General features: G+C 51.1%; 7 protein-coding genes across 7 annotated transcripts; 3 read left to right on the forward strand and 4 right to left on the reverse strand.

Annotated features, from left to right (window-relative positions):
• Positions 1 to 1,146: 1,146 nt before the first annotated feature.
• N7539_001618 (SulP family inorganic anion transporter) lies at positions 1,147 to 3,693 on the forward strand (the record flags this gene model as incomplete). Its single annotated transcript, XM_056931221.1, has 3 exons — positions 1,147 to 2,336; positions 2,408 to 2,927; positions 2,998 to 3,693. 3 exons carry the CDS (start codon positions 1,147 to 1,149, stop codon positions 3,691 to 3,693), a joined length of 2,406 nt encoding a protein of 801 aa, XP_056793252.1.
• A 670-nt stretch (positions 3,694 to 4,363) lies between these two features.
• N7539_001619 (uncharacterized protein) lies at positions 4,364 to 5,422 on the reverse strand (the record flags this gene model as incomplete). The annotated part of the gene is made up of 1 exon (XM_056931222.1): positions 4,364 to 5,422. The coding sequence occupies one exon, from the start codon at positions 5,420 to 5,422 to the stop codon at positions 4,364 to 4,366; it is 1,059 nt and encodes a 352-aa protein (XP_056793253.1).
• A 358-nt stretch (positions 5,423 to 5,780) lies between these two features.
• N7539_001620 (F-box protein) lies at positions 5,781 to 7,267 on the reverse strand (the record flags this gene model as incomplete). The annotated part of the gene is made up of 3 exons (XM_056931223.1): positions 5,781 to 6,396; positions 6,491 to 7,003; positions 7,143 to 7,267. 3 exons carry the CDS (start codon positions 7,265 to 7,267, stop codon positions 5,781 to 5,783), a joined length of 1,254 nt encoding a protein of 417 aa, XP_056793254.1.
• Positions 7,268 to 8,673: 1,406 nt separating this feature from the next.
• Positions 8,674 to 9,605, forward strand: N7539_001621 (oxidoreductase, short chain dehydrogenase/reductase family superfamily; the record flags this gene model as incomplete). The annotated part of the gene is made up of 3 exons (XM_056931224.1): positions 8,674 to 9,274; positions 9,381 to 9,477; positions 9,539 to 9,605. The coding sequence occupies 3 exons, from the start codon at positions 8,674 to 8,676 to the stop codon at positions 9,603 to 9,605; spliced, it is 765 nt and encodes a 254-aa protein (XP_056793255.1).
• Positions 9,606 to 12,183: 2,578 nt separating this feature from the next.
• On the reverse strand, positions 12,184 to 12,759 carry N7539_001622 (GNAT family N-acetyltransferase; the record flags this gene model as incomplete). The annotated part of the gene is made up of 1 exon (XM_056931225.1): positions 12,184 to 12,759. The coding sequence occupies one exon, from the start codon at positions 12,757 to 12,759 to the stop codon at positions 12,184 to 12,186; it is 576 nt and encodes a 191-aa protein (XP_056793256.1).
• Positions 12,760 to 13,850: 1,091 nt separating this feature from the next.
• On the reverse strand, positions 13,851 to 15,092 carry N7539_001623 (slipin family protein; the record flags this gene model as incomplete). The annotated part of the gene is made up of 3 exons (XM_056931226.1): positions 13,851 to 14,586; positions 14,683 to 14,800; positions 14,876 to 15,092. The coding sequence occupies 3 exons, from the start codon at positions 15,090 to 15,092 to the stop codon at positions 13,851 to 13,853; spliced, it is 1,071 nt and encodes a 356-aa protein (XP_056793257.1).
• Positions 15,093 to 18,236: 3,144 nt separating this feature from the next.
• N7539_001624 (uncharacterized protein) lies at positions 18,237 to 19,310 on the forward strand (the record flags this gene model as incomplete). Its single annotated transcript, XM_056931227.1, has 1 exon — positions 18,237 to 19,310. The coding sequence occupies one exon, from the start codon at positions 18,237 to 18,239 to the stop codon at positions 19,308 to 19,310; it is 1,074 nt and encodes a 357-aa protein (XP_056793258.1).
• Between the last annotated feature and the right edge of the window lie 261 nt (positions 19,311 to 19,571).

The following is a 19,571-nucleotide window of genomic DNA, read 5'->3' on the forward strand; positions in this document are numbered from 1 at the left end:
AAACCCACATTGACTGGGGTCACGGGATCTGCCTTTCAGCGCTTGGAGTATTCTACTCACGTGATGTTGACCGACGGAGGGGCTCTACAATGGTACAACAGTGCAACAGTGCACTGCCAGGTTGGCAGGTACCATCAGTATTGCTTTACTATCGATTAGTTACATGGTGTTGCAGTTCATGTCAAATTTGGCTCCATATTAGGTCATTCTCTTGACCATTGAAAGTATTTTGGTATCGAGTGATATGCACGTCTTAAGCAGATACAACGCAATGGTAAGTAGGTTGAATAGACCGGCATGTCTTGCTTCCAAAGACCAGACTAACTTAGAGGTGGTGCTGTCTGACTCAGTATCTTGACTATCTTCCGAGTGTACTTGAAATTAAGGCTTCTGCTCGCCATATGAGTGTGAAATTACAACTAATCGACAGAGTGCTCGAGGCTGCCACCTGGATGATATGTGTATGGGTCGGTTCTCTATTAGCGTAGCACTACATTCAGTATAGTGTGAATACTATCACTAACTACACAGAGTACAGCATGCTGGTTCTTATGTGCAGCTGGTGTTCGTTGGTCAATTTACTATGCCGTTCATTCTCTTCCTCTGACCTACAGTACCGCCTCGTGTCAGAGGCATTGAGTTGGGGGGGGGGGGGGGGGGGGGGGGGGAAGGGGGGATGAAAGAGATGCTGCAGGGCCAGAGAATGAGCCGCGACTGAGGGCGTCATCCATTTTGGTCTTTATCCTTCCCGTTGATCGGTTGTCAACAGGAAAATTCTGACTCTGGTGGCCTTTCGAGTTCCTCAACGTCAAGAGACAGCTTCAGTGGGAGGGCCGTTGGCCCCTCTTATCGCTTATCGGAATCCTTAGTAGTGCATATCCAGATTTAGAACTACGACTAGTCAGTCCTCCGAACAGTGACACCGCCCATTCTCAAGACTGGTGAAATTCAATTTCATACAAGGCAGAAAAGCATAAATACAACACGATCTTGATCCTTTATTTCGGCCCGAGGCTGTGTGACTTCTTTCCGCTTTCCAGTAATTCTTTCTGCTCTGAATGGCAGAGCAATGGTGCTAGGGTTCAGTTCATCAAAAACCTTCGAGTGACCAGCCTGAGATAAAGTATCACCTCGGCTCATTACATCATGTCCGAGTCAAGCTCTCTCCTCCGCCAGGATTCGGGGGGAACAAGGTCCCTCCAACATCGCATTATGGACATTTTCCGCAATGACTCCAGCAGAAGAGCTTCTCCAGGCCCAGATTCCGGGGACGAGGGACGGAGTGCGTCAGGTCTTGGAATCAATGGCATGAACGAACCCGATGCAAGAACCCGCCTGCTAGAGTCTTATCACCAGTCTGACCCAGTATGTGGTGAAAGGCGCTGTAGCCACGGCACCTTTTCTCCTCGACCCGAGGAGCCAACAGAGGGCCAGAATCATGGCCTGGATGCTGGCCTGCTCTTTGGTGTTAATGAGAATGGTGATCGAGGGGCGACTCCAGGCCAAAGCCGGGCCAGTGCTGGTGAGCCAGAGTCACGTCCAGATTCCGACTTTACACCGCAAATGAAATCGTCGCTGTCGGCATTGTCTATGAACGACGATAGGAAACAGTATGTTCAGAAGCATCTAACGTTGATGAGGCTAGGGTGCCATTGCGACCGTGGGATGCGTCCAACCGAGAGCAAACAGCTAACCATCGAGCACAGATACATCTCGTACTACATCCCATTCTTCAACTGGATCAGCCAGTACCAATGGTCGTTCTTGCGTGGAGATCTGATTGCTGCATTGACAGTGTCGTCGATCTATATTCCTATGGCGCTGTCACTAGCATCTAATCTCGCTCACGCCCCTCCCGTCAATGGCCTCTACTCTTTTGTGATTCATCCCTTCGTATACGCTATCCTGGGTAGCTGTCCCCTCTTGGTGATTGGACCAGAAGCGGCAGGATCACTTTTGACGGGAGCTATTGTGAAGGCCAGTATGCCAAGCAACGGCCCTAAAGAAGATGACCTTATGGAAAGCGCCATCATTGTCGGGGTCTCCACCGCTATGGCAGGATCTATGATCCTCATTGCTGGAATCACCCGTCTGGGATTTCTGGACAATGTCTTGAGTCGGCCATTCCTTCGTGGCTTTATCACCGCCATTGGCTTTGTTATCTTTGCCGATCAACTCATTCCGGAGTTGGGCCTTGCGGACCTTGCTAAGGAGGCTGGTGTCAGCCATGGTGCGACTGTCGAGAAGTTGACATTCATCTTCCGGAACGTCGGTAAAAGTCATGGACTGACAGCAGCAGTCTCACTCATCAGCTTTTCCATCATTATGTTCTTCAGGTAAGCCGATCATCAATTCATGGCTTGAAAGGGTCCACAGGGAATCGTGAGTCTGATCAAGCGATATACAGAACTTTGAAGAAGTGGATGATGCCTCGCTTTCCCCAGGTCATCTATTTCCCAGATCGCTTCATTGTCGTTGTTTTATCAGCGGTACTGGCCTACGGCCTGAAATTGGAGGACAAGGGCCTTCAGCTTCTCGGTCATACCGAAATCAGTTCCAGCGAATTGTTCACCTTCCATTGGCCATTCCGCTTCAGCCATATGACGCACGTTCGAACCGCGATGAGTAAAGCTTTCATCATCACGTTGCTAGGCTTCTTCGAGTCCTCAGTCGCTGCAAAGGGCCTGGGCGATGAGAAGCCCGATGGTATTCAGGGGATGCATATGAGCGCAAATCGAGAAATGGTAGCACTCGGCGTGGCAAATCTGCTGGGTGGTTGCTTCATGTCTCTTCCGGCTTTTGGCGGATACGGTCGTAGCAAGGTCAATGCTCAGACAGGTGCTCGTACGCCAATGAGTAGTATCTTTCTGAGTCTGATCACACTCTTCGCCATTCTCGTGCTCTTGCCTTATCTTTCATATCTTCCGGTAGGCGGTCTCCCTCTATATCGCGTACCAGCATCGCATCCAGAAGCCACTGCTAACCCCATCCCCCTAGAAAGCCGTTTTGTCGTCTATGATCTCTGTCGTCGCCTACAGTCTGGTTGAGGAATGTCCGCATGATATTATCTTCTTCCTCCGCCTGCGGGGATGGACAGAGCTCACACTGATGTTCCTGATCTTTACCGCTACCATTTTCTATTCCCTAGAGCTTGGAATGGCCCTGGGGATCGGACTATCCGTGATCATTCTCATCCGTCACGCTACGCAGCCACGCATCCAAATTCTCGGCAAAGTTTCCGGCACGCACACCCGCTTTGACAACGCCGAGCTTCACCGGGAAAACGTGGAACTCATTGAGGGTGCACTGATCGTCAAAATCCCCGAGCCACTCACGTTTGCCAATACAGGCGATCTGAAGAATCGTCTTCGACGATTGGAACTGTATGGATCTAGCCGAACGCATCCATCTCGTCCTCGCATGCGCCGCGAAGAGAACAACAAGAACATCATCTTTGACGTACATGGAGTCACCAGTATCGATGGTTCTGGTACACAAGTGCTCTATGAGATTGTGAGAGCGTATACAGAGCAGGGCGTTCGAGTGTTTTTCTGCCGTGTTCCTGCATCCAGCGTGTTTCAGATGTTTGAAAGGAGTGGCATCGTCGAGCAGTGTGGCGGTATCACACATTTTGTGCCTCGCGTCGATGAAGCGTTGCGGTTGGCGGAGGTTGAGGAGCAAAGTGATATGTGAGATTTCACTTGAATCATACACAGTGTCCAATTCTACGAGGACCATGTATCGTCAGGCGACTATGTTTCCAATTTCTTCGTCCAGCACAGAGGGAGAGGTGCTCAATGTCAAATTATGTGAATGATAAATGCAGCGTGTGTACACTTTTTCGTTCTTGCGAGTCTGACATATATATCTTGACATGCAGAAAAGTTTGATACCACTGAACTACAGATTCCATTCGCTTTTAGGCTGAAACACCAAGCGATTGAATTTCACTCTCAAAGCTAGCCACCAAAGCGGACCACTTGAATGATGGAAGAAACCAACACGTGGTTTGCAAAGCTTGGTCCACTAGAGACTGTGAGCAAGCGCACCGGCAAGAGCGTCGTGTTCATGTGGGACATGGTAGATCTTCCTGCTCGCATAGCTCGCGACTTGTGGGTAGTGAAATCTTGGCCTAGATCTTCCCGATGACTGCCGCTGCATGATGCATGACCGCACCATTGCTCCTGAGGCCAATGCCATCCTGCGGAATATTCAAGAACCGGGATCAGAATATCCTGAGTTGCCCGGGAACAATCGATGCCGTTCCAAAACGCATCCGAGAGTCGATCCATGGGTGATGGTGGTGACCGTGGTCCACCATAAGACCGGAATGGAACTGCGAATTCCAAGTCAACTACAACTTTCAAGTCGTACTCAAATCGGCCATGGCAGCCTTTTCGATAATCGAACGCAGCAGCATCTCACTTGCCCTCAAAGATGGAGGTACTCGCTGCTCCGCATCATCTTCGTTCCCACTGGTCTGCGTCGCGTTCACAACAAGCTTCATCCGTCCCTCGCTGCCCAACACGAACGCGGCACATGCGACTTTCGACAGTCGCACATGCTGCCGGGAGACCGTGTTCTGTAGTGACCCGTCAAGATCGACTTGCATGGCGAGATGTGTATCGAGATAAGCGCTGATATTCGCGATTAACTTGCTCTTTGGTTGACGCTGCGTAGGCGATTTCCTTCGCGATGTCTCCGAGGTAGAGTCAGAATTGAGAAATCCAACGAGCGAATCTCGAGCAATGTTGACATTGAGATTTCGTAAAGCCGGCGTGATGGACGATGAGAATGCCAGTGACAATTGTAGATCCCTGACCGTCTCTTCGACGGCATTATCTGCATTGGAGTGATCTCTCGACCCGCGCAATTCGGTGATGAAAGTCTCCAGTCCTGTACACAGGAAGGCCGACGAAAGTCGGAGATTCGAGCAGTATGCATCGAAATTGGACTGCAAGAAAGAGATGAAAGTTTGTCGTAGAGCAGTAGGGAACCTCGTCAACAGCAAAGGCAGCATTGTCACGCCACTACGCTTGGCCCGTGACGTGGAATTCGTGGCATCATTGTCGTCAGGGCTGGCCAATAAAGCTGCCTTGCACGAGATGTTCTCATATTCAAGCGTGACCAGGAGTCCCGAGAACGAGGCGTTGGGTCGAGTCGAGCTCGGCTCGAGAGTCTCCCAGCGGCAATCGAGTAATGCGCCCGTCCGGGACAAGGTCTCGTCTGCGGTCGCACTCGTGGGGATGTGCAGACCAGCTAGGACGTCGCCGGTGAGTTGATCGCGTAATCGCGTTGCATATGCTTTCAGTGCGGCGGCGTTGCTGAGAAGACTTACTGAGTCTTCGCCGTGATAGAGTGGGGACAGACGGTGAAGAGTCCACGAGGTGTTGAATAGTTGTCCTTGCGACGCACTCTCCATCGTTATCCGACTCGGGGATTGTCTTTATTATTGCATGATATTCCTCCCAGTCTGGTCTTTTGTCGCGTGGTTGTATGATTGCGGCGACGCGCCTCGATTGCAAACAGAACAAACAACACAAAGCACATCTCAAGACCTACAAGGCCACTGCCATGCTAAACAGACGCGAATAGTATGTAGGCAGTTCCTTATTTCATGTGTATATTTGTCGTCTATGAGAATGCGCTCGCCATTCTTGTACACAGCACAATATTGAGTGAGGACTAAAATTCAGGGTTTCCCCTGTTCAAATGACGTTATATTTCATTTCGAGCTCGGAGTAAACGCTCACATGGAAAACAAAATGCATCGCTGATCATTAAGCCCTCCAGCCCGGAGCTGGCCGGCAGTCCGGGCATCCTAATACAATGGGCATGCCATTCCATGTCCACACAGTCTCTACATGATGGGGTGACGCTTTTCGCAATTCCATCTCGACGGATGCAGCGTCAAACCACAAGTCCCGCACAGAGCGGTCTGTATCTCCATTCGCCGGGCCAAATATTAATGAGTTCATATGATCCTTCTCATGGGCCGTCATGTCACGGTGGAAATTGTACATAAAATCCTTCCGTTGCATGCGCTGGTTGCCTCCGTCGCCTATCTCGGCAGAGAAATATTCCATGATGCGAGTGAAGGGGGACCACATCAAGAGGGACAGGATCCAGGAATCGTCAATCTCAGTGTCGGCCGCCATGGTGTATCGAATCAAAGAGACCAGTAGGTGCATGCAATGATGTGTCGCAACCAGCGCGGCGGTGTTATGAAACGGAGGTTCTCGTAGGATCTGAGTTTGCAGCTTGCGGTACATCTTTCGCCGTGTCTCGGCGGGCACCGGAACTGAAAGCTGTCCGGACTCGTGTGCTCGGAGCAACAGATTGGTATGCTCGCGCCTGGCGGAGGCGAAGCTTTGCAAAAAGTACATGACGTAGTACCTAGGGTGCCAGTCAGTATCAGTTTGAGCGCGTGTTGGTTGTCGCACAGAGGCACTCCGAGTTCCCTGTTCGTGTCCGGTCATTGGCAACATACATGAGAGGGGCGAGGCGAAACCAAATACTGGTCTTGCCTCTCTTGATCATTGCGGACCGCTCGGTCTTCTTGACGGGAAATGATGATCGAAGAAAGACTTGCTCGGTTTGCATGAATCGATCCATCACCCGATCCGCCAGGTAATAGCACAGCTTCGAGCATTGCTTCTGCCGGGATCGGAGCTCATGAAGGTAGCGAAAGGTGTACAGATGGCCACCTTTGGCACTCTTCGAGGGCGGAAATAGGTCAGACAGGAGTACCATGTCATCCTCTGGATTGCGGGTATATGTTCGCTTCTCATCAAGTGGAGAGGGTAGGGTTCCATGCCGACGTTGACGGAGGTATTGGCGGACAATTTCGTGTTCATTCAAGAGCAGCAGCGCATTGAAGGACTTGCAGACCAGTTTGAGGCGGTAGAAATCAGTTGTGTCGCAGTAGCCAAAGATTTTGATTTGAATCTCGACCGGCAAGCCCCACGGCGACGGAGGGATCGGAGCATTAACATTTTTGACGCTATTGGCGGCAGGACGGATGATCAGTCAGACAGTCAGACTAGACCAGGAAACCGAAGATAAAAAAAGGCCACATAAAAAGATCGTGTCTTGACGGTAGCGGATGACGCTCATGATCCCAGAGCAACGAAACAACTTACCCTAATGACGACGAGGTAGACTCTGAAACACCGCGGCGATGAGATCGATCTTTGGCTTCTTTCCTCCGGGCAAGCGCAGCTCGAAACTTTTCCACAGCTGGTCGTATCTTGGGGAAGCTGGTCATGCTTGGGATAAGGCTATCACAAAGAATGACCAGCTCTGACAAGACCGCGCAGAGGGAGCGAGGACGGGCTTACGCAAGTTCCACGTTCAGAAAGCTTGCAAGAAGAGGAGCCACACTTCCAACTATCTCCTTTTGGTACTGTTGCGCGCATCAAAATCTGACTAAGCGCACCGCCCTCATCCATCAGGAGGCATGGACCGTTCTCGACAGACAGAGGGAATGCTGCCTTTGTTGAGTAAGTAACCTCAATCAAAAATAGCAATTTCGTATTGTGCTAGCCCAGCCTGATTCGGGACAATGAGAGACTGTGGATCCTGCGCGTCATGAAGCCTCATTGTTGGTTCGCCCGTTTTCTTCAGCGGGCGCCTCTCATCTCGGCCTCGCAAATGGGCCGTCCTCGGCCACCTTGCTTACATCGGTTGCACGCTTGTCGGCTTTTCGGATATGCCAGGAGAGCTCCAGGCTGGGTGGAGATTAATTTTGAGGAGAATCACCAGTCATGGTCAGATGGGTCAATCCAATACCGCAGGCCTGATTGGGACTGGTGAGAGATCTCTACCTCGAGAGCTGTACCATTGCAAAAGGAGGAATGTACTCGAATATGACCCCAAGAAAGAAGACTGGTCCGAATGAAAGTCAACTTGACTTTCCGAGAGACTTGTGACTGCCGAGGGAGAAAGTCAACTTCCGCTTGTGCAGCCAGAAAGCCTTCGGAATCTGTTGCCTGGATCCATCACTCTCGTTCTCTTCGTCTGGGGATTTGCACCGTCCCCGTTGTGAGTAGCGGGTACTTAGTAGGGTAGTGGTAGTTACACCCCATGTCATGATGAGCCTTGGGCCCTCAATTATGGGCCAGAACCATCGATGTCTGAAGAAGATGTCGATTACTTAGGAATAGACCACTATGACTGCACGAAAACAGACGTGTAAAGCTTCTCCGAAGACTGCTGATTACGGCTGATCTATATCGATCATCGAGTGCTTCTCGATCGATCTGCATGCCGTGCACCACTTTTCTGGGTGCTCTACTTCAGACTGGATCACTATCCTGCCCTAAGGGTCAATCGGCGGTCAATCCCAAATCGACGAGGTGAGAAGTGCGGAAAACATGCCATTTCCGGCAGTCCTGCGTCTCTGACTGCCACTGCGATCACTGATACACCGGTATCAGTGAAACCAAGACACCCTTGAACCTACCCGGACGCACTGTTTAACTGACTTGTTTAGACTTTAAGGAGAAGGAAGAGGCGGACTGTAGGGCATCGAACATGACGTCATCCCGCTGGCGTCAATCAACTGCAGAATAGCGCATCCGGTTACACAGATGCATTGAGTAACAGTATATCTGCTGTGTGAACGGCAGTACGTCCATTTCGACAGTGCAAATATCAACGAGCTCATTCACAATGGTCAACAACATTCTCATCGTAGGTGCAACTCGGGGACTGGGAGCCTCCCTGGCTACCTTTTACGCCAGGGACCCAGCCAACCAGGTGTTCGGCACAGCAAGATCCCCAGAATCACCATCAACACCAAACATCACCTGGTTGCCAGGCATTGATGTTTCCGAGTCGGATGTAGGCCAGAAACTGGTCTCCCAGATTCCCGCCTCCACCCACCTATCCTCAGTGATCCTCACAGCAGGGTACTTTGGCTCCGAGTCCTTCGACTCCCCCGACTGGGAGAAAGAAGTCAAAATGTACACCACCTCAGCAATCAGCCCTGTCTTTGTGGTCCATCATCTGGTCAAGGCGGGTCTTTTAAGAAAGGGAAGCAAAGTGATGATCGTGAGCAGCGAGAGCGGCAGTATCACTCTTCGACACGAAAAGGAAGGAGGAGGCAACTACGGCCATCATGCTAGTAAAGCCGCGTCCAATATGGTTGGAAAGCTGTTAAGCTTGGATCTCAAGCCTCAGGGTATCGCAGTCGGACTCGTTCATCCGGGGTTCATGCGAACGGAGATGACCAAGAGTGTTGGCTTTGACAAATTTTGGGATGACGGTGGAGGTAAGTCTTGCTGACAACAGACCATCCTTCAGCCTTCTGTTTCCATAATTGTGTCCTCTCCTTCTCCGAAGTAGAAGCATTTGGATTTGACCATAACGTGCAATAGCCGTGACACCCGACGAGGCGGCTCAGTCGTTGGCTTCGTTCATAGAAACCTTTGATATCAGCAAAACGGGCGAGTACTGGGCTCCCCGTGGACCGCGGTACGTACAAGGAGCCCCGAAACGACGCAGAATTGCGGATATGCTAATCAAGTGGTTTCAGTGATATTGGTACTGCGGAGGCTGTTCTTGGGGAGAACCTGCCCACTCCTCTACAGCTGCCCTGGTAAGAATGTAAAGGCATCATGAGCGGGTGAAATTCATGAAGGTCAGCAGTGACGGAAAGACAGTAATATCAATGAATTCCAGGAACCTTGCTCATCAAGGTCAAGTGATTTTTACACTATAGAAGTTCTTCTCATAGGCTAAAAGTAAGGATAGTAGATTGACACGGGATTCATATTTGTGTGGACTATGACTATATTGATGTAAAGCACAGCTTGCCAAGGTTCTCACAGAAAGTTGGGTGAAAATAAGCGCCAGGTGTAGCATCTTGCTCATTTGATGATGTGAGATGAGTTGATCTTGTTGGTGGAACTGAGAACGGACTGGAAGGAGGCTGTTGAAGTAGCGGCTGCGCTTTGAGGAGGATTGTGGCCATAGTTGTTGCTTTCTCTTCTTGAACTGCCTGTGTGTGTTGGGTTGTAGGGACCGATGTCATAGAAATGACCAAATGACGTGTCTGTCGACGCAAATCGGATTCGATTGTAGTCAAAGCATTGGCAATCTTTTGTATCATTTTGTTTTATTTTGCGATGTGGAGGTCCCTTTGGTTTCGGATTGGTGCACAACACACAGTAAAGTTGACAAGTCCAGTAGCCAGCATAGGGAGACTTGTGAGAAAGCCATGTCCAGACACTGTGAACACAGAAACAGGGATAAATGAGACGAGAATAGATGCCCACATCGAGGCATGATCTCGAAAGATGGATGCAAATGTATTTGATTTCCAAGACGCTTCTTCGTCCCTCTGTAGCCCATGTTTGTCTGGTGCTTCTTCACCCTTGACTCCATCCCAGCGGCTTGTGCCTCCACACCGCAAATGTTTGTTGAAGCTTGTGTCGTTGTTCGGTTCGTGTGTGCTTTGAGCGGTGTTGAGCGATTTCATGGAGGGGTTTTTCGCTTTCTAGTGCTGACTGCAATCAATGATCGAAGATACTTGAAGTGCGTACTTCGACTTGTTGTCTTGATATCGATTGCTCTTGTGAGGAAGTTGTAGTTTTTTTTTCTATTTTTTTCTTTTGTGTTTCGTTCTTTTGTTTCTTGTTTCTTGTTTTTTTTTTCAAAAGGCTAGCAGTAGTCAAGTTGTAGAAGCCTGTAGTGAAGGATAGTAAGTACTCTGAGTATCAAAACAGGGTTAAGCAGGACTGGAAGGGCACTCACATCAAGAAATCATCTTGAGAAAAAAAAGAACAGAAGATGTATGAGGCTCGTGGCCAACGTGGAAGACCTGTGACACAAGATAGTTAGCAACTGTGAGCACCAAGTTAGAAACAACAAATACTGTGATAGATACTTACATCGAGACGTGATCTCGGAGAAAGGATGTAAAGATGTATGATGATAGACGCTTCTTCGTCTCTTATGATAAACCCATGTTTGTCCGATGCTTCTTCATCCTGGACTCCTACCCAGCGGCTTGTGCCTCCACACCGCAAGTGTTTGTATGGGGGGGTTCTTCGATTGAAGAAACCCAAAGAAGGAGTGGCTGGTGCTGACTGTATTGTTAATATGATGTTGTGTGATGGGAGTCGTGAGGGTAGGGTGGGGTTACCTGTCATCCTTCATGTGATGTTTGATGGTGGACGCATCCTATTGTTGGATGTGTTGATGACATGGTGTGATGATGAGGGAGGTATCATGATGAGGCATCATGAGAAGGGAGGCATCCTTAGGTTGGATGTCTCGGTAGGGTGGTTTGTGGGAGGCGTCATGGTGAGGCACCATGAGGGGAAAGTGAGGTGAGATGAAAGTGAGGTGAGAGGAAAGTGAGAGATGTAAGAAGGAAAGATGAAAAAAGATTCTTGGGGGGGGGAAGCCTGGTATTTATAGTTTTTTCCACGGCGCTTGAGATCAAGCAAACAATTCTTCACATGCTTAAGCGACACAAACATTAGGGACGTGTGCTGGACGTGTGCTGGACGTGTGTTGGGCAAGTAAACATGGCAGAATCCCTCCAGTGACTGGAAGGGATCAGAGGCTCCTGGGTTTGCGGCCCTTGAACAAGGTCAGACTGAAAGTAAAGTGTAGCAGCAGAGATTTGGCATACGGAAAAAGGCCATCATTGACATGGGAATCAAGCTCTTCCTGATTCTAAGCAATATGAGACGCAGGCCAAAGTTGTATGAAGATTCCTGCTACAAAGAATCACAGAGACGAGACATCAGGACCAAATGAGATCGAAGTTATGAGCCATACTGTCTTAGAATTGAAGACGGAAGAACCAACACTTGCTCCTAGTAAACATTACTTGACTTACGCTCATAAGAGTAAAGATCACTCGTCATTAACCATTTACCTGCTGGCACGCGAGTCTAGACATTTGGAAAACATGAGAACTGTGCTTCCCCTCATCGTCATCTACGTGAGATACAGGGCCAAGACGCACGGATGTCATTGCTGGAATGGACAAAACGATTCGGAGATACCAGATGAGATCAAATTTGCGAGCCCCAGCTGGAGCAAAATGGAGAAGAAAGAACCAACACCTGCTCCATTTGCTACTTATTGATTCATGAAAAGTGCCCGGCTACCTCTACTCACGGGCCACTATATAAGCAAGACTTCCAGTGAAACTTGATACATCGATCAATGCTCAGATCTTGCATTGGGCCTCACACACATAAACACCAAATCTTGCCCAATATCAGGCCGTCGCTCGTGCGCAATAACCTCCATCCCAAAGATCTTGGCATACCAGTCCTGCATCCTCTTATCCCCCGTCAACAGCATAATCCGACGTAGATTCGGCATATTCTCAATCGAGAAAATCTCCGAAATGCAGTCCATGAGCCATCGTCCGAGCCCAAGGCCCTGAAACTCCGGAAGCACATAGACATCAGACAGATAGCCGAATGTGACGTTGTCGGTGACCATGCGAGCGAGACCAATCTGGCGGGTGTTTTCTGTGGATGGGGCGACTCGCTCTCCACCATCGGAGAGGGACTGGGTGTACTTGTATACGCCGAAACTCATAGAATCGTGGAGCATGTGGTACATGACTTCTTCGGGGAAGGGTTTACCCCAGTAAAGCCAGTCTTGGGCAAAGGCTTCGTTGACGGCTTTGATTGAGAGTAGTGATGGGTCATTGGAAACGAAGATGTCGCTCTCAACTCGAACCCACGTTCGTGGAGCGTAGGGTGCTTTTGGTGGGTCGGAGGACATGACGGCGGGGAGATCTGAGAATCTGGCCCAAAAATAACAGTCGCGATTTTAGAGAAAAGCTTCACGACCGTACCGGAATTCCGCGGTTTCTGATTGAAATCCGTGATACTCGAGCAATACCGTGTTTGTGAGACAGACGATGATCAGAGCTTCGGAGGAAGAATGTTGATCGTGACTCATACAAGTAAGGAAAGTAAAGGCCGCGGTCAACCACTTGCATCACTAAAATAATGGACAAAAACGCCGACCCGCCGAGACGTGGATCACAGCTCCACCGCGGGTAAGCTCTCCAAGTTGAAATGGTAGTATGGCTTGTCAGCTTTAGGTCCGGCAATGGGGCTGGGCAGATCTGACACATGCTTCCTACTTAGGTATCTGGCTGCTCGTTGGTTCCGGTGCCTCGTTAGCCTCATTCGGGAATAGCAGGACGTCGGAGGTTGAAGCCGCCCGAGGTTAATGTCATGGGGTTGCGTGGATCTGTTATGATGAATTGGCTCAATGGGAGATTTTAACTTTGCTGCTCCTAAGAGCTATCCACCTAGCCTTGTAACACTGTCACATTCCAAGGGCTCGCAGTTTACGAGAGTCATTCAACATGCGGCGACACACATCGGCGCCGTAGTGGGCGTAAGCAAGCTCTCGGTGATAACTCGGGACAGGGTGCTGAAAGCTTTTGAGCCTTGACCTGGGGACAGTCAGACTCCGTTCACACAAGGGGTTTACACAATCAAATGCAAAAGAATGGTCATTATATTGAGCTAGAGGTGGTCAAGTACATCGAACAAATCAAGAACCTGCAGAACGTGGAAACAGGAGCATATCGAAAGAAAGCGGGTATCGTCGAAGGTCTGATTCGTGAGTCGCATAAAAGTCAAGATAGAGTAGATTATGATCCACAAACAGGGAGAGGTGGGTGGGTGGTGAGTAGTGGGGAGAGCACTCTCATGGCGAGCATAGCTCTCATCGCTACCGGCAGGTGGTCGAATAAAACGTTGCGTATTAAAGGGTATGGGATGAGGCATATCATCGTCAAGTAGTCGTCCGTTTAAGGGAGGTTCGAACACCCCGGATGTTCATCACGTTTGAATTCCTCAAATGTCCTCGATGACGGAAGCATTCATCGCACGTTGAAATCCAACATCCTCACGGTTATCCATGGAGCCATAATTGCTGGGACCTTCACCGGCAGCGTCGGCCGTGGCGAGCTGCTGCTGAACGGTCTGGTTGGTGGCAGGCAAGAAGATGACCTTGCTGTTGGCCGTCTTGGCCATGGCCTGCATTGCTTCCAGGTATCGAATCTGCATGGCCGGGGCGGAGGACAGGATATCGGCAGCCTGTCGCATCAACTTGGCGGATTCGACTTCGGCGCGAGCCGCAATGACCTTACTCTCACCGATACGCTTGGACTGAGCGGCCATGGAGAGGGAGTCCTGCAGGTCATTGCTGAAGATGATATCCTTGATCAACATCGACTCAACCTGAACACCCCAGCCCGCGGCTACCTCCTCGATGATCTCGGCAGTCGACTGGGCAATCTCTTCGCGGCGTTCAATCACGTCCTGCAGCACGCGAGCACCGATGACATGGCGCAGCGTGGTCTGGGTGCGCTCCACCAGAGCCTGCTTCACATTGGAGATACCGAACGCGGTCTTGTGAGGGGAGGTCACTTGGTAGTAGATGACGGAGGTCAGATTGAGGGTGACGTTGTCCTTGGTCATGCAGACCTGGCGAGGAACTTCAACGATCTGAATCTTGACGTCCACAGTGGTCAAATGCTCGCTCAGCGGGTTGACCTTGACCAAACCGGGGTCGACAGATCGCTCAAATCTGGGGAACTCGATGCGTTAGGAGATGCGGAGACACCACAAGAGGACATCCTTGTCCATGGCCGTGACGACCAGATAGAGCAGCAGCACTACTTACCGTCCGAACTTGGAGACCAAGCCAACCTGGCCCTGGTCGACGGGCTTGAACGGGTTCGGGCAACAGATGCAGCAAGGAATGGCACCGCAGAAACCGATGCACTCTCCGAGGCTGTGAACTACAGTCGAAAACAATCCAGTCAATAAGGGCAGCTCCGAGGTTCAAGGAGGTGGCACAGGGGTGTGCTACTCACTTAGCTTCGCATACCATCCGTGGGCATCGGGGTTGTCATCGTCATGCTTGATCACGGCCGCATAACGTGGCTGAAGATCGGACAGTCGAGCTGGCTGCACATTTACCAAGCTGTTGCCGGGGACCACCGATGGAGGCTCACGTGCAGGCGCTTTGCCGTTGATGTCGCCGGCGTGGCCGTCGGCACCGTCGACGTTGTTCAGGCCGTTGAGGGACATGGTGTTCTGACCGAGCTAAGATATGATGTGACTCTGATTTGAATGCGGGAAGATGGCGATGTCTTGTTGGGAATGGAAGAAGCGTCCGAGAAGGAAGGATTCTATGCAATACAAAAAGAATCTTTGGACCCGAGTAGAGGGGCCGGTCGCACAAGGCTTAAATACACAGCTGACACGAGCCGCCTTGGGAGCCCCGGTGGGTTGTGAACCTTTTGTCTCCCGGGGCACTTGGACCTCTCTTCCGCGCTCTCCTCGTTCTCCATCGCCCGATCCATGGAGCAGATGTCGACCGAAAAGGATGGATTGAAGGGACGATCGACAATAGACTTTCCTGGCAGCTCCAGAGTGGACCATCCGTACCTCGCCATGCTCCGCAGTGGAGAGAGAGGGGGCAACCTGGCATCTGCACGGTGGCCGACGAGGGCGTTGGTCGTGTATTCGGTTTGTTCATGCGTGGCCTCCAGATTCCTGCGTGCTTCAATCTATTGGCTGTGGTGATCTTTGTTCTCCCTTTGCTCCTTGAGCAATGATCCCTCTACTGTAATTCACGCGTGCATTTTCTAAACTTGACCGAGACGGGGTCCTTTGGGGCTCTCCGTCCGGGGATGTGCATCAGCCAAGCCTCGTTGATGCATGCATGCTGTCATTGCCTCCCGAGGGATAATGGTCGTGTCGGTGGTGGGGAAGGACTCAGATCCAATTTCGGTTTGTGTTGTTTCTTCTTATTCACAAAGCCATCGACTCATCGACTAACTACTGGCAGGTTCACAACATTCAGCCGTGGTGGCCTTGGCGCGTTTCTTTTGCCTGCCGACTATCCGAGGCGTCAAATGACCGTGTTCTTCAGGCTCTGACTAAGGCCGGGCGCACTAGTACTGTAGTACTAGGCAGTGAGGCACAGCCCTGATTGTGGGCTGTGAAGTTTGAAAGAAGTTGGACTGGTTGTGGTGTCTCTGCTTCTGGTCTGGGGGGAGCGAGTTTACCTCCTGTCGCGTGGGGCTTGCTTGGTTGCTACTGGGGTCCGGTACTCGGTACTGGGTGCGGAAGACCCTTCACGATGTTCTGCATCATGCACAGCCTGCTCATTTCGAGGCCGACCACGCTCGGTGCTCTGCATCTTCTTGGCCTACGGGGAATAGCCTCAACGATAAGCATGTGCACTCCAGCCGCCGTCCTCATGTGAGAGCTGCAGACCGAGCATTGGCTGGTGAGACGGTGAGATCTTTCTTTATTTCTTCGATGAAGCTACAGTCCCCATCTACGAAGGAGGATATCAAGCCCGACAACGTCAAGCCGCACTGCATCTGGGGCAGCGTCAGTGTGGAGCCCTGTTCGCCCCTCCCGTAAGGCGACCAGCGAGGCTCAGATGGCTGGGAAGGGGCAAGGAAGTCATGGGAGACCATATCAGCAGAACACAGCCGAGACACTCAGAGAATAATGTGCTACAGGGACAGTGAAATGGTGATATAGATCTCGGCTCCAACCTTGCTACCACTGTAACGTTGGAGAAGTGCCCTTGCTGGCGCGGGCAATGATTATCCTCCTCAAACGTGACTGCTTTTTGAGTCGGTAAAGCTACATGCTTACACTACACCACTACTACCTCCAATCTTCACAAGTCGGTCGGAAGCTGTCGCCGTCCCGTTGGGCCAAGAGCGCAGAGCTACTGCCGAATGCGGACGATCTCAGATCGGACCCAGTACTGCCCTCGATCGGGCGCAGACCTCGTGAGCGGCCACCCGATACGAAAACGATCCGTGCCATCGCGAAGGGGGGACTACTGGTGGTGTCCAACTGTACACCTGGGCTATCGCAGAGTATACGAGTAGTCTTGTATATTACTACTGCACTATTCACTATGTAGTATGTATTATGCACAGTATGCAGAATTATGGGGCATCTGCGTAGGTTTTCCATCGTGTCGACTCGGCCGGCAGAATTGGGTACTTGCAGCGAAATATGGAGATGACGTCAATGCTGCGGCTGTTAGGATGACAATATACAGTAGCTCGCTACTCTCGGTCGCCAGTTTCAAGACATGACGGCGAGACAAGGATTTGTCGCAGCATATATCGAGGTCTATTCACTAACATCCTTGACCACTTCACATCTGAACTGTGCACTCCGCTTCTCGTCATTTGGGGACCAGAAAGCATTTGCCCTGGGAGCTGACTGTTAGTGTTGGGTCCATGGCAGCGGCGCGTATAAATTGAACGAAGTCACTGGCTGAGCGTGGTGGTCTGGATGCTTAACGAGAAAGGTCAGGAGGGTTGATTTAAACAATATATATAGCCAAGATTGACGATACTTAACATCAACTAGCATCATTGGTCTAGTGGTAGAATTCGTCGTTGCCATCGACGAGGCCCGTGTTCGATTCACGGATGATGCATTTCTTTTTATTTCGGTCAACCCATCACAAGACTGCGGTCCCACAGTTCGGCCTCACACGCTGTACCTTTTGACCGGTTCTCTCACGATCTTTGTACAAGTCATTGCTGCAGTACATAACTACATATGGATAAGTCCGGCAGGTATAATTACGAGTGTCCACGTCCCTGGTCTATTGACAAGAGGTACCGCACGGATTGAATCACGTAGCTACCTGGTATGTAGGTATCTATTGAATCGGTGAATGGTGGAGGGGGCGCAGACATAGGTATAGGAAGCAAACTTATGGTGCCAAAATATATTTAGGGCAATACCTACTCCCGCAGCATGATGGAAACTTATGAAATCTCGGCTGATGGAGTGATTACCACGGCAGCCCGTGGAATGTAGTGTTGATTCAACCCAGTACAACTAGGTGACGATCCCAAGTATGTCGAGGCCTCTTTTGCTAACGACTTACCCCCCTGCTCTACAATCATGGAGGTACATCATCAAAGCATCACCGGTTCAAGACGACTGTTGTATACTTCAATGGATTTAAGGTGTCATGCCCACTGCCCAATCAAAGCGGTCTGGCGTGCTCCCACATGCTAGGAATGCGGAGAGAATGCGGGCCAGCTCATCAGGCCTTGAACACTTTGACCTCGTTACAACCCATTGAGAGCTCCGCCATTGACGGCAAATTAGATGCTTCAGTATTCATCGTTGGAAGATTCTTTCTAATCGACCAAAACCCTCCCACGGCAGTCGAGTATGGTCGCTCCGAGCTACAGTTCCGCAGCCCGAGCCGGAGGCAAGCCTGCCACCGAGACAACCCCCAATTTCGAAGACCCGAACTTCGACCCTGCCGAATTCCTCAACGAAACACTGTCACCACTAGCGGTCACATCTCCACAGGGCAGCGCAGTCAGACCACAAGGCTCCGTGCCACTGACGGAGCTGTCCGTGCAATTACAAGCACTGCTGTCGCAGATCAGCGCCCAAAATGTGCGCCTGTCGAGTACCCTCTCGCAGCTGAGCGATGAGATTCTTCGCGGGGGAGGGCGGCTCGCCTACGAGGTGGAACTCCTGCGAGGAGAGACGATAGGACTATCGGAGACTCTATCAGAAACGCTGGACCAGGACATTGCCAAATTTGTACCCGAGTCCACAGCAGATACCCAGTCCCGCGTGACTGGCACCGTCCACCAGGAAACCCCGAAAGAACCGACCGAAGAGGCACCGAGCGCCGTAGAAGGAGACGAGGGCGAAGGTGCCGCAGAGCGTGCAGTCCTGCCTACCATCCACGAACCCGAGTACATTGCCAACCTTCGCACCCTGAACTCCGTACGCGCGCGCCTCGAAGATGTCGTCCAGACATTTGGAGATGCGATGGAGTGGCCCCTTCCCCCCTCTGAGATCTCTTTCTCCTCCTCCTTCATCTCCGTGTCAGGGCCAGAGCTTGGTGCAGAAGGCAGCGACCAGGAGGAGAAAGGACAAGAAGTGATGAGGAAGATCCGGGCGGAGATTACGGGGTTGCTGGACCGCGACGAAGGCGGACGCGAGGGTCTGGAGGCGGCCAGTCGGCGACTTGAGGCCTTACGCCAGCTGGCCGTCGTCTGGAAGGGCTCTGCAGAGGAAAAGGCGCGACAGCGCTTTGTGGATGCCCTTGGTCGAATCGTGGATGAGCGAAGGCGCAACTTGGACCATAAGCAAGCCATGGCCGAGCAGAGCCAGCGTGCGCCTCGATCACGCATGGAGCCACCGCGAGACAATGACAGTGGAGCGACTGGCGGTGGCCTGTTCCGTAACCTACAGCGCCTCCGAGAAGAGATCTATCTGGATTAGATCAAGCCTATACAGAGATGGGCATAGAAAATAAAGCTCAGGCATCAATATAGATCTGGGCAGATACGCTACGGCTGGGCGCTACTGCTGCGTTTTCTTGGGTATGAACTTATGATCGATATAATTGAAGTTACTATTCCAGTTGACGAAAGTGCCTCATCAAGATTGAAGTAGGTTTGCTTGCAGCTTATGCATTGCGCCCGTACTATTTTGCGCGCCAGACGCCGACTCGGGCCGGAAACGGGAGCGCCACGTCGATCG

The sequence above is a fragment of the Penicillium diatomitis genome (genome assembly GCF_028827545.1).
Source record: "Penicillium diatomitis strain IBT 30728 chromosome Unknown utg000002l_segment0_segment0, whole genome shotgun sequence".
NCBI classification, from domain to species: domain Eukaryota; kingdom Fungi; phylum Ascomycota; class Eurotiomycetes; order Eurotiales; family Aspergillaceae; genus Penicillium; species Penicillium diatomitis.